The 25718-nt window shown below is 39.9% G+C and overlaps 1 protein-coding gene across 1 annotated transcript; it reads left to right on the top strand.

Annotated features, from left to right (window-relative positions):
- The first annotated feature begins 7232 nt into the window (after nucleotides 1–7232).
- CSGALNACT1 (chondroitin sulfate N-acetylgalactosaminyltransferase 1) lies at nucleotides 7233–24633 on the top strand. Its single transcript, XM_066548106.1, has 8 exons — nucleotides 7233–7517; nucleotides 9115–10037; nucleotides 16218–16434; nucleotides 18017–18118; nucleotides 18910–19088; nucleotides 19438–19532; nucleotides 22585–22666; nucleotides 23027–24633. Exons 2-8 carry the CDS (start codon nucleotides 9404–9406, stop codon nucleotides 23308–23310), a joined length of 1593 nt encoding a protein of 530 aa, XP_066404203.1. The 5' UTR covers nucleotides 7233–7517; nucleotides 9115–9403; the 3' UTR covers nucleotides 23311–24633.
- Nucleotides 24634–25718: the final 1085 nt, after the last annotated feature.

Raw genomic sequence — 25718 nt, 5'->3', positions numbered from 1 at the left:
TCCTGTGTAACAAAAGGGGAAAAAAGGATAGCTCTTGCTAGTAGGGGAAACTGGCTTTACTTATGTCGTCAATCAGCTCTGTGTTAGGGAACCAGGATGCCTCTTGTGTAAACTGTTAACATTTAATGTATTTCTAGCTAAATGACTGGGTTTAAGAGCTATTGACAATATGCAATAACTGCAATTAAAATCTCCTTAATAAACTACAGTTTTAATCCCAGATAACAATACAGTCAATGAAGGAACTGAAATTTCTTAAGGACCAATGAGAAACTATGTTTATGGCTGTAATTTGGTATATAAGAGAGGTGTAAAATAGAATATCAGACTACTTGTTTGAATTACTTGTTAGAATTGCTTATAAAGCAATTGAAAGATAGATTCCATTTTTAATATGATTTGAGGATCAGAGATGAAAACTTAACTTAAAGTAACTGTGATCAGGTGTCTCATTAACACTTGAAAATGTGGCTCGGTTTATTTAACTAAAGGATATAGAAATGTGAAGACATTTTTCATAAATGTAAAAGAATATTTTTTTCTTGTAGCCATTTGACCAAAAGCAGTTTTCTGTGGACCTGTGTGCATTCTGACACCTTCAAAGATACAGAATCTGACAGGAATTGGAAATTTGAAGCCCTGTGATTTGTTAAAACAAAGTAGGCATTCTCAACCTATTGAAATATTTCATTTAAAAATAAATCTATGTAAGTAATAAAATATGATACAATGATGAACATCTTCATTCTGTTGAAATCAATTGATCTGAATGAAAGTTTGTAGACAGCTGTGTTTTGCAAGATAGTTCTTTAATTTTTGGTTGTACTCAGGGTTTTTTTTTTTTTTAATTCCTTTTTGGAAGAAGAATTTCATGGTCAAGAGGATAGAAAACTGTGTAATATAAAATATAAAAAAGCCTTCCTTTCTTTTCATCTCTGCCTAGACCTTTGCTGCGATTTATCTTTTCAAGTTCCCATAGTAAAGAATAAGCTAGTTTAATGATGAAGGTGAAGTCAGTGAGATTCAAGTATTATGTGAGCTCCAAATTAAAAAATGGAAAACATATTTGGAAACTTCTTCTAGAAAGAGGAAAACTGTTTTACTGAAATAACTGAAAGAGCTTGGGCTTTTCAAAGAATTGCTAGGAGATGGTTTCCTGGTATATCAAGGAAACGCTGGGCCTTTGACCAAAACCACGTATCAAAACAGTGGTGCTGAAGGAAAGGACACCTTGTGGCATGTTGTTTCCGAGTAACACTAACCTGGAGGAGGAAGGAAGTGGGGGCTGAATCAGGGCCCTGGCCTCTTCCTGTCAGTACAGACCAGACTGACAGCCAAATGCAGATCAGTGGAGCTTGGGGGCTGGTACAGGAGAGCTGTTAATGCTGCATGTATTGGTGCTCTGTGCAGAGCCTGGGTAGCTTCTCTAATTCTGAACCAGGTTGCAGTTGTTTTCTGCCTTCATGGTTATTAGTTTGTAGTCTAAAACTTGATTTTCTCCTGTAATGTAAACCACAGATTAAAAGTCATTTTGGTCAGCAAAATTAGTTCCTATCCTGCTAATTCTTGCTCAGCCTAGATAACCTACCTAATCCTTAATACCTTGGCTATCAAAATGTTTTTTTCTGTTGTCTCTTTTGCTCTTAATTATTTTATTTAAAGCTCTATATTGATACCATGCTACCCAGAAAATTTAATTTCAAGTACAAGGAGCTCAAAATTTAGGGCTCTGCACTGCTATAAGAATATAACATTAGACTTCTGGGAGCCAGATGTCTCTTCTCAGTTTCCACATGCTGGACTCAGGAGGGAGGAAACCTCTTCCCCTGCCAACTCTGCTGGAGTTAATGAAGTTCAAGTCCACATTCAGCTTGGTACAGAGCATTCTAGCTGTACCAGGGATTTCTGGCAAGGAGAGGAAGACATAACCTCCAGGTCAGGCTGGATTGTTCAAACATCTTAAATCTCTATTGCTACCTTACAGGGACCTTGATGGGATAGATGCCTCCAGTCCCTGTTACTGTACTTTATCACCTCACAGCTTTTCTCAAATCAGGGGGGTTTCACTGCGCTGTGCACTTGTAGCTGAAGGCCTGGACTGGCAGCTAAACATATGAAAGGTTTTATAGCCTTGACTAAAGAAGTCCTAGTCAAATATGGGAAGAGATACAAAATGCTTTCCACCCTGCAGCTCAGCCTAGCTAGGCGTTTCTGTTTCTGAACACAGCTTAGCCATGCACGGATAAATTATGCTTTTGCTTAATTAGATAGGTGCTAAACCTTCCCTGATTCATGACCTACTGGGCTTCAGATTTCATTGAAAATCTGGCTGTGGAACTTTGGGATGTACATCTGGGAGAATCTTTGGGGTTCCTCGCATAACGTGACATTAATATGAATTTTGTACAAGAAAATGTTTTAAGTAACACTCATGAAGAGATGGTCTAAACCAACAAGCATTCACAGAGTGTCCCCACATAGGTGTAGATCTCTTCAATTTTACAGGGCTTGATGCTGCTGACCTGAGCTACTTTCATAAAGCTGTGGACACCTTCATTCTTAAAAGGAATGACTGTTAATTCTTGTGGTGGCAGTCAGTTTTCTTTTGCTTGTGCAAATCACTGAGGGTGCATGTGTAAACATTTCAAAGTGAAATAATAGCATTTTTTCCCAGGTACAGAATTAAATGGATAAGCAAAATGTATCCCATTATTTGTTTTAATCAGGAAATACTAAATGATTTAGTATTACTAATACTAATTATTTAATAATTTAATAATACTCTGATTCTAAGATATTTCAGAAGCTGGTATAGATTGGTGTTATGTTAAAGCTGAGTTATTCTATCTGGAAGCTCTCTACATGCAGAGAAATTGAATTAGATCTTAAAATGAAGTAAATTAGAGTAGCATTATTTAGCTGTTCCCTGGCTGTAGCTTGTCCTTGTTTTGTTAGCTAATTTCCTACAAAATGAAACTGTTGTCAGCATGCTGCTATATTTGATGCCATCTTGCAGCATCATATGATTGGACAAAAATGCTCCTCTTTTCCATATCTACAAAACAGAGATGGTACTCACCTAAATGAAATTAAAGTGATGATCATGTTCAGAAGATGCTGATCTTCTGGCTAAGTTGGACATCTCAGCTGTCCAGCCCTGCCATCAATTTTTAGTTCTGGAAGCTATGATAGTTTGCTAATTTACTCTAAAAAGACCAGGTTGAATTCCAGCTCAACTCAAAAGCATATTCCTCGTCTCCATTTTAGCAAAGTTCAAAATTCTTTTGGAATAACTGAATTCCTAAAACTCCAGGCCAGAACCTGATTATGAGAAATGGACCTTTAGAGAAAAACCTTGTCTTTTTTTCTTGTAGTAGCATGGAGATGGTCTTTGTGAGTCACAGCGTTTCTGCAGCAGCATTGCATTCTTGTCATCTCTTCTCTGCATTTTCTCTTTGGAGCCTGACAAGGCATGGATCAGTCATGTCCTTACTGGAGGAAGGACAGAGTGGTGGAAACTCGCAGAAAAGTCCTGTGAAAGCTTTTGGAAGTGCCCTATAGTACCCCCAGGTAATAGTTGCACTGAGGATGTGCAGGTTGTACATCTATAGATCAGCGTGTTTAGCAGAGAAGGGTGGTGTGTTTTGGTTGTAAAGTGGAAATCTGAGTACCTCATACAAAAAATAGCATTCCTAATACAGACCCTTGGAGTGGCTAGTTATTGATCTCTCAAGAACTGCCAGGTCTTACACAGATAACATTGCTCTGGGGCAGAGAAAGCAGTTTTAGGAGTGTTGTTGCAGTTACTTGAAGTAATGGGGTTTTTACCAGAAAAAACAATGTTATTGGAGTGTGGAGATAATTTTAGGTGTTACACCAGTTCTTTTCAGATGTAGTTAGAAATTAATTACTGTTTATCCTCTGTGTTTTTTTAACTTTAAAACTAGTTTTGTTAACATTGGAGAAAGGAAAGCAATGGTGCTTTCACTCTTTTGTGTGTATAAACATTGATAAACCCACACACAGAATAGGTATGCACTGGGAGGACCAAGGGACCTCAGTACTCCTTTTGAGTGCTTTGTTTAAAACAGAAATGATACTGTAGAAGAAAAAATTATTACTGGATGTCTCCTGTAAGAGTAATAATGGCTACTGTAAAAGTTAAAACAACTCTGGCATGTTTACTGCATATGACAGCAGAAGGCTTTCAGAGTAATCTTGGTTTCTGTTCTGGACTGTCTTTGGGAAAGTTCCCTTCATGAGCAGTGAGACCACATGTAAGTGGATGGTCTAACACAAGTACACATGGAGCTCAGAATACAGCTAAAGTGGCACAGCAGATAAAGTTAATACTTCACCCTTATAAGAGGAACCCAATTAAATTAGCAGAAATAGGGTCCGGATAATATCAAAGGCAAAAGTTAGGACTTCTGCACTGGTTTTGTAGCTTCCAGAGTGAGAAGTCTATAGCAATATCTTGAATATAAACTGCTTCTTGAACGAAACAGCTACTTCTCAGTTCCTTTACAAGAGGAAAATACAATATTTCCAGGACTGTTAAAGTTTTGAGGGCTTCTTCTTTTGAAGTCAGCTTCTAATTGTTGTTGTAACCTATTTGCAAGAGGATCAGTCTGTAATTGTTATTTACAGAGGGGAACAGTGTAATTGTCCTTCTGTGGGCAGGGTTAGAACTTGAGGATTTCTGAGAGAACATTTGACAATGTAAGTAAGACTTTCTGTTGAAGAAGACTCTAGAATCAAAGATTAGGAAATGAAGAGTTTTACAGTAAGTTGTCTACTGTCTTCAACTATTAACATTTAACATTTTCATTCTGCATACTATTTCTTACTAACCCTTTATTTGGATTGAAGATTGGAAACCAGATGTTAAGATTTTGAGTGGTTTGTTTGGGATGTGTGAGTGTCAACCCAAGAGGGAGCGGTGGCATTTTTAACAGGGGACAATACAAGAAGGCCAAGAAGGTACACCCAGTCCATTTATCAGAAAGGCTTTTTTCTTTATTCAGCCTTCTGTTTAATTTAGCCCTAGACAGAAGAACTGGGCTGAGAAGTAGTTGAGAAATCATGATCTAGCCATAAGGAGAAATAGAATTAATTTTTGCATAAAGTATGTAAATTGTTATGTGAGACTAAATTTTAATCCCTGTGACATGTTCTATTCTGCTGAGGGTCTTGGATTCCTGTTGAGAAGCTAAGGGGAAAAATCTTGCTCCTCACATTTAAAGCAGACTAATTTGTCTGCAGTGCTATGCACAGTCCTTGTAATTAAGAAGTTCAAGGCAAATTACAAGTGGCTGCAGAATGTCTTTCTCTATTTTTGTAAGGCACTTAAAGTCTGGGTGGAACATCTGTTTCCTCCTCCCCACAGCTCATCTCAGAGATTATTATGATTCCACTGAAATCTCACAGTGACATGTGCTGCTATTCAATGAAGATGTTTCAAACACCTACACAAAACCTAATTGCAGCTTCTGCCACTTACTGCCTCTACTGAAAAAAAAAGAAAATAAAAGGAATTTCAAAGTTTTGTGAGCTAAAATGGGAGTTGCCAGTCTGAATTACACCTACAATAAGAAGCTGTGGCAGAAAGTACTTAAAAACATGGAATTATCCGGCATTGCTCATGTCACATGTGCTGAGAGATCACTGCCTCTGCAAATATGACTGAGCTTTTGTCATTCATTTCTGTCCTCAACATGAGGAGTGCAGAAATTGTGAAGCTCAGAGAGGAGATATATATACAGACATACTTTGGTTTGAGTCCCTTTCTCCTGCACTGATTCTCTGTGTGGTTTTCGAGAGTCAAAAATTCAGACTTGAAATACATTGTCATTTCTGTGCAGAGGTGAATTTCCTGTATCTCTACAGTCCAATAAAAGTTCAGATGTTGGTAAGAAACAGTGATGGGTGCATACCATCTGAAATTTCAAACCCACCAATTTCCATTTTTTGCCGCTCCCTGTGATTGGGAGCTGCACCCTCCACTGTGCAGGAATGTTTACAGAGTGCTTAGAGTGATGACAGAATCTGTTTCTGTGTTTAGAGCATTTTTTGGGCCCAGGCTCCTTGAAAGCAAGTGAAAAGCACCTCTGTGAGCAGGGCTGACCTCTGGCTGGGCTAACAGGTTGAACTGAGGTTGAAGATGTTTTTGCAAGTGAAGGCTTTTTTAAGAATTAATTCCCTTTCCCTCAGCCACCAGACTAATCACTGCATATTTGTTACAGCTTCTCCTTGCAAAGAGACTAATACTACTTGATGCAGCTGACTGCTGTGAAAATACAGAGGCGTTTTTGTCAGTTCCTAGGAAAAAAAATAACATTTCAGTTTGTCTTCTCTTCCTCTCAGTTGGTGTGAAACTGTGTTGGTCTGGTGAAATCAACAGAATGGTTGTTAGGAGGAGTTACCATCCCTGGCTTTCTGGTACTTGCCTATGCAGCTGACATGCCTTAGCTGTGACCACCTTTGGTGTTGATTTAAAGTAATCTGCTTTTTTTGGCACTGACCTGGATAGGGACTGCTTTCACAAGCATGCCCATGAGATAGTAGGACAGTAACAGCTGTATATTTAAATGTCAGTCACTGTAAGGCAATGTCACTGAAGCTACCAGTACAATTTAATAAGACAGATCCAGAGTGCAAGCAATGAAAGCTTCTTGTCAGGATGCCTCCAGTCATGATGGTAAAATCCTGTGAAGAAGGTTAAAGTCCCCATGGTCTCAATTCCTTACTATGAAAATGGTGTTTCAAAGGACAAAGCAGCTCTGCTAATTTACTGTCCTGAAATGTTTATAAAGTTCCATCTTTGATGGCAGAGATTTCAAACCAGAAAACTATGTAGAAAAGAGATAATACCCTGAAGAGAGAGATACTACATTTTAGTGAAGATGGCTATCTATATACATATATATTCTTAGGTCAATATTTGAAGAGCTCTTTGACCAAAACTCAGATCTGTTGCTGCTTATAGAAATTAAATAGTGTGTTTATCTAAGCCATTGAGATGTAATTTCAGTTTATACCATGTTAGTACAACTAATCCTTTCACTGATGTTCAGCTTCTGCCAATTCAGTCAATGGACTAATTGTGTGAAGGGAAGCATACAAGCACAGCAGTGTTTTATGTACTACATCTCACCACTTCCTGACCCTGTCTCCCTGCACACTACCTTCTTACAGTCTTCTAGCCAGATCTGTTGTACAGTTAGAAATGTCCCTGCTTTGACAAGCTCCTTTACATTGCAGGAGGCCAACATTTTTAGTGCATCCATAGGAAGCGTCTCCACTACAGCCTTTCACCACACGAGAGACAGACTGAAGATGTAGGCAGCTGACAAATATGAAAGCAATGAAGAGGTGTTCTGAGGTTGACAGCACTTTTCATAGTACACTCATTTTCTGGGAAAGGCATGAGAAGGGAGATAAACAGGCAATGGTTTTGGCAAGCTGAGGAGAAGCTGTAGCAGACCAAGATGTTCCAAAGAAATCACATCAAAAAGGTAAGGGCGCCAACTTCATCCTGTCCTTTTCTCCTGCTGCTTGAATATTTTCTTGAAAATCAGCAATTCTTTCTTTGAAAATGCTGACATTTTCTGGAGAATCCTAGAAATGCTATAAAAGTAATTTAGCATTACTTTGAAAAAAACACAGTACTATTTTTATGGCTCATTCTAGCCCCCTCAATTCCTGCTCAAAGTTGGGTTTTTTCCCAGAAGCTCTGCAAACTGATAAAATAATAACAGTCCAAACATCAGAAATATCTCTGTGTAACTGCTGCATATGGAGTAATAGTCAATCAAGATTGGGGGAAGCCACAGAACAGTTTATAAAAAGTCCTACATAAGACTTTGATTCAATACTAGAAATAACTGAAAATAACTCTGAAAGTCTTATTCTTAGTCAAACTGCTTTTGCTTAAGGGTGTGCCAGCAAGGATGTATGCCTGACAGGACTGTGACTCTCTCTGTCAAAAGAGTATAATGATTGCATGCATGCATCCAAGGGGAGAGCACCAAGGGGTTAATTTGATTGTGTTTGTGTCTAACAATGTGTAATCTAGGATGTCACTCAGCCTTGATACCTAAGTGTACAGTCAGCTGGGTAAATGATAAAGTTCCTTGCACCAGTATGGGTTTGGGCCAAACCCAAGGGGTTTTGAAAATCTCTCTGGTAATGTTCTCAGCACAATTGTTTTAATGTAGCTTATAGCTAGATCAATATTCAACTTCAATAATCTAATTTTTCCCCCTTTTCTATATATACTTGAAAAAGTTTTATTAAAAATTATAATGTTCCCAGTTTCACCTTCTCTGTGGTCTATAGTCCTAGGAAGACTGGAAAAAATGGTCGTACTGTACATTTTTGCACAGATTTTCATAATGTTGTAAGAAAGAGAAGAGGGTCTTGAAATGTTAAAATAATGTGCAATGATGACAGTTTCAAAATTGTAACAAAGCTTCTGTTGAGTTTGGGTAAAATTGGTCTGAGTGTTCCTAGAATATGTCGTCTTCCTCACTATCTGTTTTTTATGGGAGCATCTGGTAGGATATATAAGACAATGATAGTTGTGGTAATTGGCCTTGATAACAGTTTTTAGTTTTCTGGTTATCAGATTTCAACTCCTGGTCAGGCTTCATATGTTCAAATGGACTATATTTGTCATCTGGCATTTTTGAAAAAATCTGCCTGGAAGCTAAAATGTATGTGGTAGCTGTGGGACTGAGTGCCTTCCTTTCAAAACTTGAGTGAACACTCCAAGATTTGAGAACACCTGAAGGGCCATCAATGCCTGGATGAACTGAGCACTTTAGCATCCGACCACTAGATAATCTTCCAAGTTATTGTGAAGCATGGGAGTCTTTGAGGCCTGGACTAGTGTCCCATGGCAATGGGCCAAGCCATGTTATTAACAATGACAGGGATACATATGGGATTTTTCACATAAGGACCTTGGCACCTTTAGGGTCTTAGCCCAAGCACTTCACAGCTTTGAGATCTGCTAAAGCAGCTGAGAAACAAGCTAAATTAGAACACGCTAAATGGTCTGGACTGAATGACCAAATTCTAACTTGTCTGTCTTTGTCATTTATCTTTCAGGTCCTCAGGCTCCATCATCCACCGTCTGATCATATTGCAGCAACATAGGTGTTGCCATGAGGATCAGGACGTGTCCTGTTTGCTTCACAACTTGTCTTTTGGTCCTGCTGGGTACACACCAGAGAGAGCTCCATATAGAGGGAGAGCACACATTTCAAGAGAGCTGACAAACCAGTTCCTGCACATACATGTATCTGTGTAAGAGTACTCCAAGACCAGAGGCCTCTGTGGCACTGCGTGGACATAAGAACTGTTGCATGTGTGGGGTTAGACTCTGCTTTTTTGAGATATGATGCTCCGACGAGGATTTATTCTATTTCTTCCCCGACTTGTAGGCCTGCTGGTGGTGGCCTGTTGCTCAGTGTCTATTGTTTATATGTTGGCTTGCACACCCAAGGGTGACAACCAGCAGCTTGCCTTGCCCAGGGTGCACAGTCCAACTGTGAAGGAGGGATATGAAGCCATTCTGCAAGAGCGAGAGGAGCAACACCACAATTACATCATCAGCTTGAAGAAACAAATTGCCCAGTTGAAGGCTGAGCTCCAGGGCAGGACCGAGCAGCTTAAGAACATGCAGAACCAGTACCCATACCCCTTGGACATTCAGCTTGACCACAGTAAGCCAGAGAAGGCCCAGGCCAACCTGTTGGCCTTCCTGCGTTCCCAAGTAGACAAAGCAGAGGTGCACAGCGGTGTTAAGCTCTCCACAGAGTATGCAGCAGTGCCCTTTGAGAGCTTCACCCTCCAGAAGGTTTACCAGCTGGAGACAGGGCTGACACGGCACCCAGAGGAGAAGCCTGTGAGGAAGGACAAGCGAGATGAGTTGATAGAGGTGATCGAATTAGCAGTGGGGAGCCTGAACAAGCCAGATGGGGTCAGCAAAGCAAAACCCCGCCTATACACAGCCTCCGACTTCGTGGAAGGTTTGTATGCAGAGAGCAGGTTAGAAGGTGCACACAGTGCTGGGGGGGCGTTCTGGGTGACTGAGTTGCTGAGGGAGATGGGAGCTGTGTCAGAGCACAGATGTCTGGGATAGTGTCACTGCTGTGACCTAGTGATGCTGTCTCGGGCACTATTGCAAAATGGCAGCTTTCCTGGGGAACAGGACCTGGTGACAACTTTGTGTCCTGTAGTGACACCAATGTGTTTTCACAGCTCTCGAGTCGCGTGCTTGCCTCAAAACTGACAAAGCAAGGAGTGACTGACCAGGCTGCAATCCCAGATCTATTCCCAGAGTTAACATTGGCAACTGCAGTTCAAATCCATGCTGCCATTCTCCTCCTTTCTGTTTGTTGTTTAGTTTATCTTTTCAAAATATGTTTCTACAGTTTTTATAGGTGCTGAACAAGCAGATATGACGGTTTGGCACCACCTTTTCCATGTGAGAGGGTCAGGAGAAAGGAGATGTTTCCTGAAACACATTGCTTAATATCAATTAAGCTGTGAGCCTGCCTTTATGCATAATTAAGAGACTTTGACAAGGTACCAGTGCTGTGCTCGGGGAACAAGTGCAGGAAGATGCGGGGAAGAGATGCATGCTAGTGCTGGCTCTGTGGAGGTTCTTCATGCACTAATGGTCTTGCTGGCTTTCTTATACCATGGTGAAATTCTCCAGAGGGAGGAAGTCTTTCACATGACTTAGAGCTCAAGAAACTGGAGGCCTCTGTACAGCTCAGTCTGAGCTCAAGGAACCTTTCTTATGTCTCCCCTGTGAGGCAGGTCCTTACTTCTGCAGGTGCAAGGGAACAAATTCTAATTCTCACTCATCAGGGCAGACTGATTTGATTGCCAATGCAGTGATCCATGTATTGGGGCTGGAAACAAAGAGACTTGGCAGAAAATTTCCTTGCCAAATCCCTTTGGACATCTCTGTGACTTCTTGTCACTCTTTTTTCCCCCCAACTTTATTCTCCCAAGAATGGCAAAAACTGCCAATCAAAGGACAAATCCATTGCTCTGTGTAACTTCAGTATGTGTAGGGAGGACTGAATTATCTGTTCCAGTTCTGCATTTCAAGTATATTTTGGACTCTGAACTTGTTTTGGAAGCAGTGCTCTGCAGGTGCTACTGCCTACACAATGAGTAATAAGCTGGATTCTGTGTCAGCTTCCGGCAACTTAGTATAAGTCCAGCAACACAGCAACCACGAGTTGAGTCCATTAACCCAGCCACCAAGCCAGATGTTTTCATTTTCTGGAACTGCCATGGGCAGCTGGAGATTTCTGGGAGTGCCCAGATTTGCACTGAAAGTAATAGCACTAACCCTCTAAGTGTTTTCCAGCTGCTTAAGCAATAACAGAACTAAAAACTGTGTGCCTCTCATGTTAAATGTGGGGCTACTGCTCTCATCTAAAGGTTGATCAGGTGGAGAAATGTGCTGAAATGAAAATCAGGTAATCAGGGTCAGAGACAGGATTTAAAATCTGAACTGCTGCTGTCAGTATGTGAGATTTGTGTCCTTGTTTCTGCTCTACTTAGAGATGCCTTTGACACCAGCTTTGCTCAAGTGTGTTGCTGATCCTGAGTCTAGCTAGAAGATAGAGTTGTGCACAGTAATCTTGTTTTCTCGACCTCCTGTGTGAATTTTTCTTTTCTTGTGGATCCTGGCACCTGCTATCACTTTTTCAGTACTAGTTCATTGTTAGGTAGAGTGGTGGTGTGTGGCAATAAACTCAGTTGGGGTCTGTATCTCTTCCTTTTTTTAATTTTGTGCATTTATTCTTGTCTTTGCAGAGGGGAAATGTTTCTTCAAACACTTCTTGCATTAAAGGAGAAATGTTTTAAACCTGTGGCATCTTAAAATTAGTGTTGCATTCTCTGCAGTTTCTAGACAGAGTAACTTGTGTGTGGAAATTAGACTATGACCCTAGTACCTTAATCGGAGTTAAACTCCTCCTCAGCAGATTTGCTGTTACATGAAATTTGGATAGGATTCTCAGTTCTCCTTCCAGAGCAATAGCTGACACGTAGTGGAATTTTCCATTTTTCCCCCCCCTTAATCAAAACCAAGGGAGCCACACCTTCTCCCTGGAGCTGGAGATGTATCCATCTGGCTGCTTCTCTGCTTAGCTTCTCTCCTGACAGAGGCACTTGGACTGTTCAACTGCTATACTGCTCCCCTCTCCCCTTTATTCCTCCCACTTATGAACCAAGTTCACTAGCTTTCTGCCAAGGGGAGTCAGTAAGAAACAGCATGGGAAAAAAAAAAGAAATTTCTGTGTATTATAAGCAGGCAAAGGACTGTTCTGTTTCCAGTAGAAAGCCACTTGCTCAGAAAGCAGGATAACAGGTCTGGTCATTAATTTATGTAAATAGCAGCAGCACCAAATAGATCTGGGAGTTGCTCATTTTCTCAGAGATGGAGATGATAATTCAGAGACTGACAAGCCTCAGTAGTGTGTTCCATAAGTGAATGGAATCACTGCCTGATGATATTCTTTCCTAATGTGAACAGCTCCAGAAACAAAGTCCCTGGATTTTTAAGAAATGCCCTGCCATAACACCTTCAAATATGCTGGATCAAAAGTTTTCCTACTTAAAGTATGTGGCTGTCTAGTGACTGGAATTTTAATCAAGGTCTCAGAGGCAAAGGAAAAAGGAATAGCTTTGCTTCCTCAAATGGGCAGCTACTGGTAGTGGTCTATCTGATGGAATTTTGCCATGGCTGCTTACTGGGAGAAAGGAATGATGCTTTTAATCAAAGGATAAGATGCTGTATTTTACTGCATGTGAAGTGGGAACACCATTGTAGTACTGAGTTAAAACAAGGACAACAAATTCTGATAAATCCTCATAGTGGCTCCTACATCATCTAACAGAAGGGAATTAATGAACATGAATCCAGGGAGTGTTTCTAGAGACACTAGGAGACTTGAAGCCTGTAGTCTGTAGAACTGAGGCTAGAATTGTCATCCACTGAACAGCATTTTGTTAAGAATGCATGGCTGTTTGCTAGTTACACGTTTCATGTCGATCCATATAGTTGGCAGTTGTTTGCCTGCCCTGCTGAATAGACATCAGGTGTTTTCCATTTCTTTAGAGAGCTCTGGGAATTGCTGCCCTGAAGACTGGAGACTTACTGCTCTTTCATCAGTTCTTCAGCCCAGGCCATTTTTGCTTCTCACTTATTCTTTCCCTTCATCTTAGGGCCATTCTATCTGCTGACACAGAGCTCCTGTTTACTTTTTTACATTGGGTTTCCAAAGGCTTTGACTTTTCTCTCTGTCTCTGAAAGGAATGGTGCATATTCTGAATATCTGCTGTAATGGAAGCAATAGATGATCAATTAACCTTCTTTTATCCCTATTTAATATCTGGCCTTTCCAAGGTTTTCATTTCAGAAGCAATCTTTGAAGGAAAAGGGTTTTTTGTTCACTTTTTTGAGACTACTTTTTCCTCCCCTCATAGTTCATATCTCGGAATTGAGGCTGTTTAACACATCTTCCTGGATCACGTAGAAAGTCCTGGTGGCACAAATAAAGTAGAGCCTTTGGAAATGGAAAGCATTTGTTAAAGGCAGGATGTTCTGCTGGGCGAGTCACCAGAGTGACTCAAGACATTCAGACTCATTTCCAAAGCTCACTGCCTGTCCTTGGGCAAATCACTTTGTTCTCTGCTTCTAAAAAGAAGATACTTTAAAAGGAAAGAACATTTTTAAAAATGAAAAACAAATAGTTTAAATATTTGTGAAGAATAGCAATATTTAATTAGAGGCATTAAACTTGCATACAGTTCTCTTCAGTATAAAATGTTATGACTATAAATTCTTGGATTACCATTTTGTATAAATGCCTGCACCTAAGCTACTTGTTTTCAGCCATAGTAGAGGTACTAAACAAGAACAAAACTACAGATTTAGAAGCAGCCTCTGGGTGTATAGCCCTGTGAGGGACCCCAGCCAGGTCACAAACTTGCATTCTTCTTTAAGGTACTTCTTATTTGGCAAGGTTTCCTTTATTGGATAGTACATCTCTCTCCAGGGAAGTGGAATTTGTGGGGTCACTGTTTCTTGGCTGGGGTAGGTAGAAGAGAATGTAAAAGCAAAAGCTGAAATATTGTGTGGTAGATACTATTAGATTTGTTAATTAAATTTAGAACTTATTTATTATGAAAAAATGTCAGTTCACTATGTCAAACATGTGAAACATGTTTGAAACAGTCCTATCAATTTATCTCTAAAGGGAATGAAAATCAGATTTAATTTAGAATTTTGTTTATCTGAATGTCAGAAGGTTGCCTTAACCTTTCAAACACAAACATCTTTGGTAAAACCTGTGTTCAAAAACTGCCTGAGCAAATGAGTGCAACCAACAATGCACTCAGATCATCAGCAGGCTTTCTGTAAGAATAAATGGGTGAGCAGAGTTCAAAGGCTCAGATTTCTACTCTCTGGCCACCAGGAGGAAGAAATCAAGGGACTATTAGGCCACTATTCAGATGAGCTCCAGTTCAGTAACAGATGTAGTTCATGGTCTGCAGCTTGGGCAGACTTTATGAAAAAAGCTAGGAGGAGTCAAAGGGCACAACTCTGAAAGATTAGCAGCAAAAGAATTATGGAGCTGCTATCTCCCTAGATTCATTTACTATGCTAGAAGGAGGATTGGAGCATTTGTTGAATCAGCTTATATTAAAAATAAAACATGAAGTGAATAATGGATCAGCAAATCTGCATATATTTTTAACCAGCTGAAGTGTTCATTAAGAATAAAAGACTTGGAGAATGATAGTGAAGATAAGACAGCCCACAGAACTCTCTTCATATAAAATCACACCTCATTAGTTTTTTGATTATACCAATGTAAAAGCAGCAATACAAGATGAAGAGATTATGTCACTTTGCTCTTTGAAGAAAACTTTGACCCAGACTTTCACAAGAAATACAGACAGAGTTGACAGCCTATGGGTCAGATGCCCAGCAATGTTACACATCAGAGAATAACCAAATTTTTTTAAAAAGCAAGCCTTATTTTGGTCTTGTCTTTCATAACCAGAAGAAGCTATGCTTCCTAGCCAGATGGAGAGGAAAAAAAAAAGAAAAAAAAGAAAAACAAGTTAAGAGGAGGAGTTTTTTTCAAGACATTTGTGCTTCTTTAACTTCTGCAAGAGATGGAAGGCATTGCAATTATACTCTTGTACTGATTAAGTTGTTAAGATGTTTACAGTGGCTTAATGACTAGTTAGAATTAGCATTAATTTTTCTTTTTTAAACCTAATGGATTTCCAGTGAAAAAGCTTTATTTCAGTATACACTGTAGGGACTGAAGTATCATTTAGAGTGGGTAAAATCTATAGCCTTTTTGCCAATTTGATCTCATTTAGGATATTATAGTATTTCAGTGGGGCATGATCAAGGCTTTTATAGTTCATGTTGGCTCTCAGCATGAACTAGAGCAATTTCACCCATCAAGTATGACAAAAGTTTCTTACATACAGGAAATAAATACATGATTGTATGAATTAAGTATCCTGGTCTAGCCTCTGACAAACTGTAGTGTTATCCTTGCAGACCATTACTTGACCAGGAGTGGGAATTCATACAGAAAATAGCAGTCTCTTGAGAGCTGAGTAACAGGAGAGTTTTGTCCTGACTGACAGTGGGTGAAGCTGATGGCTGGGGCCTGTTTGCACAGTTTTATCAGGGGACTTTCCAGAGATCCTCCCAGTGCTCATCAGGAAATGGCCTTTCTGGGAGATGGCCTAATCCCTCCTGTTGCAGAGAGGCAGACTGCCTTTGCAGTCCCTCTGCATCCCATCACCATACATGTCTGCAGTGTGCAATTGGAGCAGTCTGAAAAATAAGGACAGTACATCTGCTGGGTTATACTGAGAGTGAGCAATTGGCAATCTTCAGGGGTTTGTAACTCAGCCAAGCCTTGGAATGTGCCTGCAAGAATACCAAACAGCTCCTGCAATCCAGGGCTGTGTCCCTGCTACAGTGATGGCCTCCTCCAAATGATAGTGGACTGTGTATTGGTATAAAAGTAAATATCTCATTGCCTCTGCTGCATTTTCAGCTTAGATGTAGCAACTTAAGACTTTCCCCCTTTTTCCCCCTAGGAGCCCAACTTTTATACAAAAATCTCTTCATTTTTGTTTTCATGCAGGGATCTACCGTACAGAAAAAAATAAAGGCACCTTGTATGAGCTGACTTTCAAAGGAGATGCAAAACATCAGTTCAAGAAGATTGTTTTATTCCGGCCATTTGGTCCTGTAATGAAAGTGAAAAATGAAAATGTCAATATGGCTGACACACTTATTAATGTCATTGTGCCGTTGGCCAAGAGAGCCAGCAAATTTCGGCAATTCATGCAGAATTTCAGGTGAGTTTCCTTCAATGCTGCCTTTACTTTTTCTTACTAGGAAAGTAAGATGCAATTAAAAGAGTTATCTGTGGTATTCACGTGCCCTCTGAAGAGAGAGAAGCTGTGAGACAAGCAGAGAAGAAGGAAAACACAATTCTTATCTCACTTACTGTGCCTGTGTTGTGCCAAAGTAGAATGCAATATGGAGATTGTTTGCCCAAAGTGAGGATGTTTTATTCCCTTTGCCCATCAGGGCCAAGAAGGTGTGTGTGTGTGTCAGACTGTCACGGGACAGTCACGAGAGAATCAGAGATGAGTGCAGTTCTGTGCAGTTGTGAGCAAGAGTGAGTGCATGGCAGATTCAGTTAAGATGAAATGCATATAGTATAGTATAATAAAGTAATTAATTAGCCTTCTGATGATGGAGTCAGATGCATCATTCTCTCTCCCCTTCGTCGGAGTCGCCTTTGATTTACAATAGTTATCAAAACCTCACTCACTGCTACTTTTACATAACAGTTCATTGTTCCACACAGTGATTTTTGAGATTACAGACTGAAAGGCATTTGGTTGCTTAATGCATTGTGATTAGCGATAAAAGCAATTATATTCCAGTCATCAGGGTTTCTGATTTGCATGTACCTGACTCAAGAGTCTCAATCTATTTGTTGGGCACATACAATTGTGGCAACATGAGAATGCCATGCACTAGTTGCAAAGGAGCATTTCTCAGGAAAAGGGGAATCAGTGCTCCTAGACACTTTTCTAGGCTCCATTAGATAAAATATTAAGGCAACAAAAGGCAAGAAAAAATGTATTTAAGCTTTCAGCATAGTTCCTCTTAAACTATTATTTTTTCAGCACAGATATGATGTTCAGAGGAAGAACTGAACTGAGATGTAACTTTAAATAGCTGCCCAGAAAAGACTGTGTTATCAAAAGATACTTACTCTTACAATGGGATGTTTTGTCCAATTACAGCCTTCTAAAAATAGGCTCCTTGTCTAAATTAGCCTTCTGATTAGTATTCTGATAATCTTGTTTTAGACTGGGAGAAATTGCCCTCTGGTCATGCTGATCTCTCTGCTGATTATAGATGAACTCTTACAAACCAAACTTAGAGCAAGTAAGGCACGGTTCTAGCATTTGCTCAGATTGGTCTTACCCTTGAGCTACACATTTGATCTCTGCTAATACTTAGGTTTTAGTTAATGCCAAAGATCTTAACTCTGGAATATCTGTTGCAAAAACTCAAGGTTATGAGGTAGGATATTATAAAAATCCCCTTTCTCATGTTCTCCTGAGTGCTGAAGTTATTGCCTGCCTGATCATTCTTCCTGGGGCTGGATGACCTCTTTTAACAGTGTCCTATTAATATAACAAATGCTGCTTAGAGAGCTGGTACCTAACCTGCCTGAAAGACTTCTGTCTCTTCTAAGGGAGAAAGTGAGCAGCTTTCTCAGGACAAGAATGCCTGTCAGTGAATCACGTTCCCAGGAATGCCTCTGAGGTTCACCCTACTCTGCCTTCTCCAGCTGCTGTAGGTTATTGAAGGAAGGTAACTTCCGGAAAAAGTCACAAATCTGTCTCTTTTCTCCAGGGAAATGGGCATTCAGCAGGATGGAAGAATTCACCTCACTGTAGTTTACTTTGGAAAGGAACAAATGAATGAAGTCAAATCAATACTTGAAAATACCTCTAAGTAAGTACCTGAACATCTGGTACTGTTTATATGCAGCAATCCTACGTGAAGTGGAGACTTGATAACTCAAAACTCATAGTTGTGCCAAAAGGTTCTAAAGTGCATTGCAGAAAATAGCTTTCCTTTTGTATCAAATAGAAATGGTGTTACCCAGAGTCCCACAGAGTGGTCTTTAGAACTGTAGAGCAGATTTTAACGCAATTTACCTCAGTGCAACTGCTTTTTTTTTCCCTCCCCCCACACACTGGTAAGTCTTTAGTTCTTTGAAAGTGGCTTTGACTGTTAGGACTGAAAGCTGACTTCCGAAGGCAGGTGGAAGACAATTTCAGTAGAGCACAAAGGAACTGGATACTTTTGGCCAGTTCTGCTCGGTTGAGTTTGGTTACATAGCTGTATTTGTCAAGATCATGTGGCACCGCAGCCTTTTGCTTGACTTCTTTGTGTAGGAAGAAGACCCTTGTATAGATACAGTAATGTAATCACAGGTAATTGAAATTTGCATACTGAAGATATTTTTGTGAATCTAAACTTTGTTGGGATTTTTGTGAGATCTGTCCAAAGAAAGTCTGTGGTAGGAATGCTAGAGTGTGCTTGGCACAGGTCAAGCTCTGAACGTAGATAGGAAATCTCCTCAAGAGTCAAACAGGACATCTCTTCCCTCCAGTTGCTCTCAGAACTGTGATACTACAGGTTTCTATTAATCTGTTAATTCTTTCATATGGGGTTCCCACCCCCAGCTTGTATTAAGAGCTGGATGGACAGGGTAAGTTGCTGAATATTTTCCTTTCTAGGTCAGCCAACTTCAAGAACTTCACCTTCATCCAGCTGAATGAAGAGTTTTCCAGGGGCAAAGGGTTAGATGTTGGTGCTCGATTTTGGAAAGGAAACAATGTTGTTCTCTTTTTTTGTGATGTGGATATATACTTCACAGCTGAATTCTTGAACTCCTGTAGACTGAACACACAGCCAGGTAATGCTCCTCATGAAGTGCATTGTCTTTCAACAGGTTCCACCTATTTTGTAAAATCCTTCACCAGAGTATTCTTGTCTTTGAATTGGTAATGAAGCTACTGTAAATCAGTTGTAACAGTTCTTGCTCCCAGTGTGATAGAATCTCTTGCCTTCAGCACCTTTCTTTCTGGAACAGGATCTTTTTATTAATTATATCCTCACATTCACATTCTTGTGGAAAGAACATAGACTTAGTGCAAAACTTGTGTGACTTTGTCTGGATATGGTCAGGTCTGGACTGTACCTTGTAAGAGACAAGTGTGTTTTATACAGCTTTTTTAAAAAAAACAACCCATTGTCATTTCCAGGGAAGAAGGTATTTTATCCTGTTCTCTTCAGCCAGTATAACCCCAGTATAATTTATGGTCATCATGATTCCATACCATCTTTAGAACAACAGCTGGTAAGTACATGCATCTCTGAATGCCTGCTTCTATTTGAACAAAGCATTTTTTAAAGGTACATGTGCTCTTGGATAGCATTTCCCTATTCCTTGTGCACAGTGACCACCACAGAGACAAAATTAACTACAACACTCAACTTACTGTGAGTTCTGCAGTGTTTTTCACTGGGAAGTACCTTGGTGCCATTTATTTTAAACCTTTTTGAAGTTTTTACATGGAAACTAAGAATTTTTTAAATGTCTGCTTCTCTGTTAGAAGGAATTTCCTAACTAGTGAATAATTCCTCCATGGTGTGCTATTTTGGGGTGACAGTCATTGACTTGCTCTGATTTCTTCTTGTCACTGAATACTATTTGCATTTGAAGACATGACATTTGTAAAAAGCAAAGCTGTCCTCAGATCAGTCAGTAAAAGGAGAGCTCCAGGAGCTGTCACAGTTATTCCATACTTACTTGAACACCTTACAGTGGCCTTTCCCTTCCCACAGTTCATGACTGAACTGCCTGTGAGCAGACAGTGTGTTTCTGAAGCGTCTGACTCAAATCACATGCTTGGAACTGTCACTTTATTCTGGTACTGATACAACACAGCACAACTCCACTGATTTTCATCTCACCTGCATAATTTTGATGTGAGAAAAAAGCAGTATTTTTAAAAACATTGCCATAAGGCATATGATTAAGAAATGTATGAGTCTCCTGAATGAGGAGGGAGCTGTTGTGAGGAAGAAAGAGCACACAGATGAGAGGTTCACATGAATGTTAGTGACCAAGCCATTGCTTGGCACTGCTGCAGACACTGTTCTCCATTCTCTTGTGCTCTGGTGTTGCACTGTTGTTGAGCCTAAAGGCCTGATAGAAGGGAGTCTTGCTTCTCTCCAGAGTCAGTGGATCAAAGTCCTCTCCCCACTAGTGCTGCTAAGTGGCTGAATTTTCAAATTGAAACATAAGCCAACTATGCAGCTTCATTCAGTTCCTCTGGGCCAGGTCCTAACCTGCCACATCTGCCTCTCTTACTGCCAGGCCCTGCACTTACTAGGGCTCATCCTGTCCCAGGCTGGACACTGTGCCCAGAGCATCCCAGCTTCTACTGTTGTTCTGGATAAGTATGAATTAAGGGTGGTGTGAGCCCAGAGACAGTCACAGTTAAAAAAGATCACCTGGTGTCTGAGTCCAGTCTTCTGTCATCACTACCTCCACCTTGTGCAGTTCCTCCATAAAAATGAAGAATGAGAGTTTAAAAAGTCAATCCAAAATATTTTAAAGTAAATTTTTAAACTACTCTCTGTGTTATGAGACATATAGCCAGAAAGCCTTTTACCGAAGTGTCTGGAAAATTCCTTGTACTGTTTTTATTTCAGAAGAAACTTGTTCTGATCATACCATGGGATTCACATAAGCTTTTCTTTCTCTGCTCAGAGCCTGTTAGGGATCCTCAAGCTTGTAAAAATTGTGCTTAGGGAATGAAATAGAGTTTAGCTTTCAAGCTAGCATAATTTCCACAAAGTATATTGTCAGGATTGTGAAAATATTTATAGCTAATATTGAATCATAAAACGTGATGCTTATGTCAGAAAAGCTTCTTGATTTAAAGAAGTACAGCCAATCACATTTTTATGTATATTTTTGTACTTTTAGCCCACATTAGTTGCCAGGCATAAGGCCAGATCTATGCCAATAAAATAAGACTATGTTGGCTCTCCGTCCTGGAACTTGGGCTTCTGAGGAGAAAAATCCTTCAGAAATCTTGGATAGAATTTGATTTGTGCAGCAGCCACTTGCCCTAATGGGAAATAATAATGCTAATGCACATGAGTAGCTTGCTGTAAGGGCATTGTGATGGAGACTTCTTGTTACAGTGCAGGCCTGACAGATTCAATCTTATTTCCTTTTAATTGGCTTCTGCAGTGACTTGGCTTTTTCAAGGAAAGGAGAAATGAGAAATGAAATGTATAGCAATGTAAGCAGTAAAATAAATTTTTAAAAAAGCATTTGAAGTGACAAGAGTTATAAACAAAAAGGGGAGGCATAAACAATAAATCAGGAGAGAAAATTTTGGAAGAGCATTTCTTCATAAAGGAAATACTAGGATTTGTAAAACCAGAAATGGAAGTTCTTTTTCCTCATCTTCTGAAATTCTGTCACAACTAAGTCAAGATTTTCTAAAGAAGCTGCTAATGGATAGGTTTCTAACCAGGCATTCAAGAGTGTGAAGTACTGCTGACTTGCTCAGAGGATTTAAATGCCTATCCCAGTCCCTTGAAGCTCTTGGATGTCTCACCAGATTGGGTTAGGTCACTCACATGCAAGAATTATGACCTTAGAGATCTGTACTTGGATATCTGCCTTTCAAAATTATAGCCATAGTTTCTCAGTGCTCTGATTTTCTACCTGTAATACATAATATTTTGATTGTCCATCTCAGGAAGGCAGACCATTCATCTTTACAAAGGCTTTCATGGGATATATATCTATCACTAAGCATTTCTGGAGTTCAATTTTAGGTGGATATAGCATTTTCTGTAATGGAAAATTATTCTTGTTACTCAAAATCAATGTAATCAAAAAGCTGTAGATTGTGTGATCAGATTAGAACCACTCTTTTCTTCTAGAGCTCTTGTGGTCCACAATGCAGATGCCACCATCTGTTCTGACAGCAAAGTCTGGCTTCCCTGGTTTACCAGTATGTTTCTTACATCAGGTGTGAATCCCACAGAAACTAACAGTTTTGGAGGATGCTTTGCCTGCAAAGAAATTATCTCCAGAGCTGTGATATTGTTCTACTTGGTCTACAACAGCAGGAGTGGAGTAAAACCTGATTGTTCTGGATCAGGGGGGTTATCCATGATAGCTAAGAATACAGCTGTTTTGGGGGGGCAGATATATAGATATATCCAATGAATATCTACAAAAACGGGTTCAGGACCAGCTGTGGATTCACATGGGGAAGAATAAAAGGGCAGTTACTCCTATTTCTGACCACATTCAGGTCAGAATGCTCCCTCTGAAAGCATTTCTGCTTCTATATAAATATTCCTTTCCCTCCGTGCAGATTATTAAAAAAGAAACTGGATTTTGGAGAGACTTTGGTTTTGGGATGACTTGCCAGTACAGATCTGATTTTATCAACATAGGTAAGAAAAATACATTCCAATACACCTGCCTGTTTGCTAAAACATAGAAAATTATGATTAGCCTCCCTTTCCTTTGCCAATGTGTCTGTCTCACTAATTTGCAGCAGTGCTGTGGTTAGATGTTCAGGCATTTCCTAGGTGTAACAGAATTACTAGAATCTAAACACTGTTTACAAATAAAATTACAAATAAAGAACTTTTCTCTGATGGTGAAATATTTGAAGATGGGCAGATAAATGTTCACAGAAAGTGTGTGTGTTTTAAAGGGCTGACTGGAATCAGAAAACAGCTGCAGTGCAATTAATAGCATTGAGTTTGCTAACAGATTTCTAGTTTTATTTTGAATTTTGTCTGTGTCAGGTGGCTTTGACCTGGACATTAAAGGCTGGGGTGGTGAAGATGTGCATCTGTACCGCAAGTACCTTCACAGCAACCTGATGGTGATCCGAACGCCTGTCAGGGGTCTCTTCCATCTGTGGCATGAAAAGCAGTGTCTGGATGAGCTGACTCCAGAGCAGTACAAAATGTGCATGCAGTCCAAGGCCATGAATGAGGCTTCCCATGGCCAGCTCGGGATGCTTGTTTTCAAGCAAGAGATTGAGACACACCTGCAAAAACAGAAATTGAGCAGTAAGAAGACATGAATACAGAAAGGGAGGTTGAAAGCCTCTGAACTGGACTCCAGGGTGTTTTGGAAAAGAGGTTTTAACCAGAAAAGTTGGGATGAGACTGAAAGAGGATGGAGATTCCAGCAGGATGGCAGCAAAAGAAGAGGGAAAGCATCTGTCCTCCAAACTTTTGTTTTTATTCTAATGAGGTTTTTAAGTACTCCACTATCCTGACTGTTCAGCACTTGCTTCTGGGGAAGACTTGAACACTTGATGAAATTCAAGGTCACATCATAGAGACAATGAACATTATATGTTATTATGTGACCAGTGTGGTATTCACACTAACAAATGGATGTGCTTTTCCTTTGAAATGTTTGTAAGATGTGTACAGTTATTTAAAGGACTGATCTTTTGGTGGGCCAATAATTAGGAGTTATTTCCTACATCTAACTTGACATATCTAAAAAGGGCTATTTTTTAAGTCCGGGGACTCCTGCTCTGAGGACATCTGATTGCTAACCATGGTAAAGCTGGAGTGACCAAAAATACTTTTTTTTTAAGGGGCTGGGATGGGGGCACAGCAGCAGTGCATTAACAGGCCATTCCCAGTTAATCCAGAGAAAGAGCTTTCTCAGAAAGTGTTTTCTAAACTTAAGAAAGAGAAAATCTTACTGGTCAAGTGTGATGGTTGAAAAACCATCAACTGGAGGGTACTGTTTGCTCTCCTCTGTGGACAGTGAGCCATAAGCAATGAGCCACATCTGTATCATGTGAATTACATAGTGTATTTCTGCTTTAGAATGCTGTATGTATTTCAAGATTTATTTTTAAATGAAATTCATTTGGCTTGAGAATTATTTTGCCATACTTCAGGTTTTCTACTTCTAGCCTTAGTAGGAAGTAGTACAACCTTCCAATGCTTGGAAAATGCTCTGCAGATCTGTGTTCCTGTGGATGGGAACTGGAATAGATAAGTGATTTTTCTACACAACCTGGGCATTGGAAGGCAGAAGCTTTATCATGCTGAAGAAAATGAAATACATATCAGCTTGCAGTACTGATTTAGTAGGAGGCTTTAAACTCCAGACGCCAGATACCAACAGTGATGAACATTTTCTGACTTTATGCCAAAGTATTTCTTCTAAACCAAATAGAGTCTTGCCCAGGGTATAAAAAGCTTTCTGTAATTAACAAAATAAATTTTTGTGATGGACTACTGGACCCTGCAAATTCTCTTATAATTATAGGTACTAATTGTAAAAATTAGTCATCTTCTTGATAGTTTTTGTTGTAATTGCCTAAAACTGTTGAAAGTCTGAGTTACTGCTCGTATAAAGCATTTTCTTTTAATGCTGACTGCTATTTACCATTTTAATATATACTAGCCAACAAAAACTGCACGGGCTTGTAAATCCCATTTGCTTACCTAAATGCTGTTTCTCTGAGCAGCCTCTTTGTTTTTTGGATTCAGATTAATTCCAGGCAGTCTGAACCAGATTCTAATTTGGTTTTTGGCTTGTAAAAGCTGGGGGAAAGAAAGGTAGCACTGAACAATGAATGAGCCACTCTTTGTTGTGCAGCTGTGCAGTAGGAAGAGCACTATGAACCTCTTTTGAAAGCACTGCATGCAGGTTCTGCAGACAGAGACCATGCTGCTATAAGTACCTTTCCCTTGGATGGGTTTATATGTGTTTGACTTTTACTGGTGCAAAGGATCTGCATTGCACTTGCCTTGCAAATCACCAAGTGTCCAAAACACTGCAAAAGTACAAAAAGAATAGAAACTTTGTATACTTCAAAACCTCAACACCAAAATACATCACTTACCATAGAAACTTCAGTAATCACTCAAGTAGATCCTCCAAAGAACTGGTTTGTTCCCAGAACACGTGATAAATTATTTATAAAGGGCTTTGTATTGATGAAGTAACTTTACAAACATTATGCAATAGGAGGAGACAGGTATGGCTTGTTGAGTGCGTATCAAAGTGTGGTTATGCAGCTGGTCCAAGGCAAAAGTTGTTCCTACAATCCCACTTAAACCTGAATTTGAAACTGGGTGTTGTACACTATGAAAGTTTTGCAATCATGACCTGTGCCAAGCCTCACCTTAACTTTTTCCACGATTGTTTTATTCAGTCTTCCCTGAGCCACACTTGTAGAGCAGAACTAGACCAGATATCTCCAGAGGTCCCTTCAAGCCTCTATTAGTCTCCAGTTCTAAGCACTGGGCAGTTGTAAATTCAGCACTTCATTACTTTGCAAGCACATAATCCAGATCCTGTCAGAGTTTCACAACTTATGTTTTTAAATAGCACCTTTGTGATTCTTATGTCTGTCCTTTTCCACAGAGACGCTGTTCCTCTTGCCAGGAATAATACCGTCTATGTAGTTTCTTTCCTTGGCTGCAGAAGCCAGTTTGGCAAGACCTGAGATGGTAT

This window comes from Molothrus aeneus, chromosome 4 (genome assembly GCF_037042795.1).
Source record: "Molothrus aeneus isolate 106 chromosome 4, BPBGC_Maene_1.0, whole genome shotgun sequence".
Taxonomy (NCBI): Eukaryota; Metazoa; Chordata; class Aves; order Passeriformes; family Icteridae; genus Molothrus; species Molothrus aeneus.
The sequence above is the reverse complement of the archived record's forward strand: the minus strand, read 5'-3'. Positions and strand labels throughout refer to the sequence as shown.

What these genes read in the sequence shown, in the direction of transcription:
- CSGALNACT1 (XM_066548106.1), top strand. Translation starts at nt 9,404, where the DNA reads ATGATGCTCCGACGAGGATTTATTCTATTTCTTCCCCGACTTGTAGGC. An exon ending in ATACTTGAAAATACCTCTAA is followed by an intron (nt 18,119 to 18,909) that starts GTAAGTACCTGA and finishes TTTCCTTTCTAG; the next exon opens with GTCAGCCAACTTCAAGAACT. An exon ending in ATCTGATTTTATCAACATAG is followed by an intron (nt 22,667 to 23,026) that starts GTAAGAAAAATA and finishes TGTCTGTGTCAG; the next exon opens with GTGGCTTTGACCTGGACATT.